We start from the raw sequence: 4750 nt of genomic DNA on the forward strand, positions 1-4750 counted from the left end.
TTTACCAGCATGGAGGCTGAAGCACAAAGCCGTGAGGACAGGAAGTGGCAGAGCCAGACTCAAAACGCAGGCAGCCTCGCCCCGGAGCCTATAGTCCTTTATTTATTTATTTTTCTTTTTTAAAGAATTCTTTTCTTTAACTTTATTAATTATTATTATTAGTTTCCAGTTTCATCAGAGAGAGAGAAAAAGTGAGAAAGCAAACCACCAGGTCCAGGACTTGAACGGTTGGCCCTGTGGGAGTCCAGCACCTTTAACCAACACGCCACCTGCTGGCCCCCCGGAGTCTATATTCCTAACCATGTCACTACACTTCTCTGCCTCTGGAACCTATAACTGGACCCAAGAGGGAATGGGAGACAACGCCAGGACGGCTGGACAGACCTGAGCCAACAACGCATTCTGAGAGCAGTTTTTATTTGGAAACGGCCTCCGTGGCTTGCTGGCAGCCTGGAGACAGCTGGGCCCCAGCTCGCTTGCTCATTCTCTTTTCCAGCCCAGGCGTTCGGGTCCTCAGGGCTAAAGCACAAGGCCAAGTTCTCAAGTGTCAACATCCCAGACAGCCTCCCGGTCTGGGGCTAAGGTGAAAGACGAACGAGGTTCCATCCCAGACTGTTTGATGGTTGGAGGGCCTGGGCCTCTGGCACCAGGACCTCGGCTCCCTTTCTTAGCAGGGCCGGTGTGACCCACAGGCCAGCTGTGGCCAGGTCCCAGTGGACACGACGTTGAGAAGAACAGGCGCTAGGAGAGATTAATTTTCTGGTGCTGGATCCAATTTCTCTTCCTGAGGGGTGGAAGCCGGAACAGGAGCCTCGTCCCCACCATTGAGGGACTTGTGCTGCTCACTGCTGTTGGGCGAGGGGGTCCTGTTGCCCTGGGACCCCCAGCGGGTCAGGCGCTTTAGGGAGGAGTCCCGGCGGGCGAGCAGAGGGGCCTGGAAGCCTGTGAAGGAGCTGCTGGTGACGGGCCGCTTATCTGGCAGAGAGGGCAGACACATAAGCAGGTAGTGTGGAGGGGAGAGGTGAGGGGTCTTGCCTCAGCCCTTGGGGGAGAGGAGACCCTCCTGACCTCTGTTCCTGCCTTTGCTGGCCCTAGAGAGCTGGAGGTACACCCTGCCTCCTCCTCGCTCCCTCCCAGCCCCAGGGAAAGCTCCAGAATGTAGCTCTGCTCACCTCCAGGCTCGATGGGATGCATGAGGCGGTTCATCTGAACGTTCCAGTGTTTCACGTTGGTGCTGGCCTGGCGCAGCTTACGCTGAGCAGCCTGTAGGGCAGGACCGGTGGGGAGGGGGTCAGAGTCACCATCCAGGCAGGGGGTCTTGATCTTTCCAGGTTCCAGACCTCTTTGAATCCGACCAAGGCTGCCAATCATTTCCCCAGATAAACCCAGGAAAGTTCATAAAGTGTTACGTACAGGGACAGAGTTTGCCTCCAATGTCAGGGGACTCAAGACCCCCAAAGGGTCAAAAATGATCACAGTAAGTTTCCATTTACTGAGCAGCTAAGATGCACTAAGCAGATCTATCATCTTCTTTAGCTTCTGGAGTGGAAGTTAACAACAAAGTCAGAAGAGGTTAATGACTGCCCAGGGGCCCCGGCAGCCCTACCCGCCTCTCCAGGGCCTGACGCAGGAACCCGGCTCCACAGCTACAGAGCCATTAGCAGTGGTCGTGGGGGTCATGGAGGAACTTCTCTTTCCATTTTATATATTTCTGTGTCGCTTGACTATTTTTTATAATGACCACGGAAGTCAATGAAGCAAAATGAAATCATCGCTATTAATACAAATAAAACAGGGAACCAGCAAGTAGCATGGTGGTTAAGGCGCTGGACACTCCCATGTGTCTGACCATGGTTCAAGTCCTGGACCTAGCGGTTTACTTTCTCACTTGCTCTCTCTCTCTCTCTGTCTCTGGTCAAATTAAAACAAATGAATGAATAAATAAAATTAAATAATTATGTTAAAAATATACAAATAAAACATTGGGCCAATAGGTGGTGTGGTAGGTAAGGTGCTGGATTCCCACATAGTCGAGCACAGTTTGAGTCCCAAACCCGGTGGCTTGAAAATCACACTGGGATGTGTGCATGTGGGCCTGAACTCCCAAAAGGAGAATGGAGGAGAAGGGATGTGGCTTGGCCATCCCTCTGGGGGCAGTTTCTTACTTTCCCTCTCTCCAGTGAATGCATATGCCCTATGTCAAAACCCTAAAATAAATAAATAAATAAATAAGTTAAATAAAACATCAAGAATTAAAATATTGGGGTCAGCAGGTGGCACAGTGGTTAAGGCGCCGGACTCCCACGTGGCCGACCTCAGTTTGAGTCCTGGACCTGGCGACTTTTAACTCACACCAGGGGCGCGTGTGCGTGTGTGCCCAAAATCCCGAGAGGAGAATGGAGGAGAAGGGATTACGCGAGGTCCTGCATCCTGGGGGTGATTTCTCAGTTCTCTCTCGTTTCCTTTCTGTCTCTCCAGTCAGCATGCATGCCCTATAGCAAAAATCTTTTTTTTTAAAAAAAGAATTAAAATATAAAAGAATTCTTCTTGTGGAGATTCAGGCTCTAAGAAGTGGAGCCAAGTACAGGGTAGCAGGAGAGGGACTTGGAAAAGTAGGAGGAAAACCTGCTTGCAGGTTAATCATGTTAATGAAAATGGCAAGGACTGCCTCTGCGGCACTTCCCACATACTGAGTATCAGGTGCTGTTCTGTTTCACCGTCATAACAATGCTGTTACCAGTTCCCTTTCCCAGAAGAGAAACTGAGTCAGAGAGGTTAGGCAGTGGGCCCAAGGTCACACAGCCAGCGGATGAGCGTGCACAGTCTGAGGGAAGGCAGCCGAGCTCCAGAGCCCGCGCCAGGTCCTCTGCCAGCGGGGCGGGCCTCACCTCCACATCCTCGTCGGCCCTCTGCCGGTTCTGCCGCACCTCCTCCAGCTGCTGCTGGGCCTGCTGCAGCGAGCGGCTCTGCAGCGCCATCTCCTGCTGCAGTTCCTGCTTCTCCTGCTGCGCGCGCTCGATGTAGCGCTCCTGCTCCTCCTTCAGCTGCATCAACTGTTTCAGCTTCTCCTCCTCCTCCTCCAGCAGCCTGCAGGGTGTGCACTGTGTTGCCTCTAGTGCCAAGCACCTCATCTGTGCTCAGTAAGCTGGAGGCTGGGGGTGAGGCGGGGCAGAGAAGACCAGAAGGGGTCCCTCTGGTTACCTGGTCTGGGCAAGGCGCACGGACTCCTCATCCCGCCGGGCTTTCACCTCCAGTTGCAGGGCTTCCTGCAACCCCTTCTGCATTTCCTCCAGCTCCTGGATGCGCTGCCGCTGCCGGGCAGCCTCCTCTTTCTTCAGCTCCATCTCCGCCTGCATGGAGGCCCGGGCCTGCGGGGTGGGAAGCCACAAAGTCAGGTCAGGGCAGGTGCTGGGAGGGAGGAATGCATGCTGCCCTTCTCCTAGGGTTCTGCCAGGCCACCGCAGGTAAGGTCACGTGGGGATGAGAGTCGGGAATTCCTTCATGCCTGGGTGTCCTGATCTGAGCCCCTGCGGAGAGCCTGACCATCAGAAAACGATCAGTGGACAGACACACACCGTGGGGAAGGAGCAAGATAGTCCCTGCTCAGCACCAGTTTTAGTAACTATTATATAATAGGGGCCAACAAGTGGCATGGTGGTCAAGGCTTCTCTGCTTCCCACATGGCTGACCACGGTACGAATCCCAGACCTGGAGGCTTAAAAATCTCGCCAGGGATGTGTTGTATGTAAGCACCCCAAATTCCAAGAAGAGACTGGAGAAGGGGTTGTGGCATGGCCATCCCCCCTGAAGAGTGACTTCTCATTTCCCTCTCACTGTTTCTCTCTGGAGAGTGCATGCACCCCCAAGGCAAAAACCTTTAAAAACATTATATAGTAAAATATATAAAGAATATAATAATATATTATAATTAAGTAATATATTAAAATACATTACGGTCACCTTGCTGAAAGCAGCCATAATAAACATAATAACAATAGTTACTGAAGCTGGCGCTCGGAAGGAGGTGTCTCTAATTACCATTATTACAACGACTAAGTTACTGAACGCGTTAGGGTGTTTCCTCATTTAGTCCTCGCAGGTACCTCTGGGAGCATAGTTTCAGGAGCATCAACACTTTACTGATAGGGAAAGCACAGCGAGGCCAAGTTACTTGCCTGGAAATTACAGGGCTAAGAGGCAGAGCTGGGCCTGCATCGACACGTCCCCGACTCCAAACCAGAGCTCTCAAATCCTAAATCTAATCGCCTCTGCACGGCCAGTCTGCCTCTTCATGCGTCCCGTTTACCTCGCCTCCGACATCCCCGAACTGTAAACATCTCGAATCTAGCCCAAACTGCACACTCCCTAATAACATGGTCTTTAGCAGCTCCTTCCACCCCTGCTCATTCCCCAGCTAAGGTCTCGGGCCCTACTCTACACCTGTCACTCAACTCTAGCCCGGCTGATCCTTCTCCCAGGTTCCGGCCCCTCACACTCCTTTAGCCACATGTTCTGCTCTGGGCACAAGCCTGGTCCTGTGCCTCTTTCAAGCCCACGAGCTCTGTCCCAAGTTCCATATTCCTAACTCCGCCCCCTGCCCAAGCCGCGCCCCAGGTCCCGCCTCCCGTCGCTCCCACGCCTAGCACGACAGCCTCCCGCGGTTCATCCCAGGGCTGGCGGCACCTGCTCCGCCTCGCGCAGTTGGCCCTCGAGCGTCTGCTGCAGCTCGCGGTGCTGGCTGCGGCGCCGC

General features: G+C 53.3%; 1 protein-coding gene across 1 annotated transcript in view; it reads right to left on the reverse strand.

The window, feature by feature from the left end:
* Positions 1-400: 400 nt before the first annotated feature.
* Positions 401-4750, reverse strand: part of DEF6 (DEF6 guanine nucleotide exchange factor) — a 27843-nt gene continuing 23493 nt past the window's right edge. Inside the window, exons 8-12 of the mRNA XM_027770203.1 lie at positions 4684-4750; positions 3202-3368; positions 2889-3087; positions 1173-1263; positions 401-975 (exon numbers count right to left, since the gene is read on the reverse strand). The exon at positions 4684-4750 is cut by the window's right edge and continues 105 nt beyond it. Coding sequence (XP_027626004.1) covers positions 752-975; positions 1173-1263; positions 2889-3087; positions 3202-3368; positions 4684-4750 — 748 coding nt within the window. The 3' untranslated portion in view covers positions 401-751. The remainder of the gene's footprint in view (positions 976-1172; positions 1264-2888; positions 3088-3201; positions 3369-4683) is intronic.

Source organism: Tupaia chinensis, unplaced genomic scaffold (assembly GCF_000334495.1).
Source record: "Tupaia chinensis unplaced genomic scaffold, TupChi_1.0 Scaffold000116_1, whole genome shotgun sequence".
Lineage (NCBI taxonomy): Eukaryota > Metazoa > Chordata > Mammalia > Scandentia > Tupaiidae > Tupaia > Tupaia belangeri.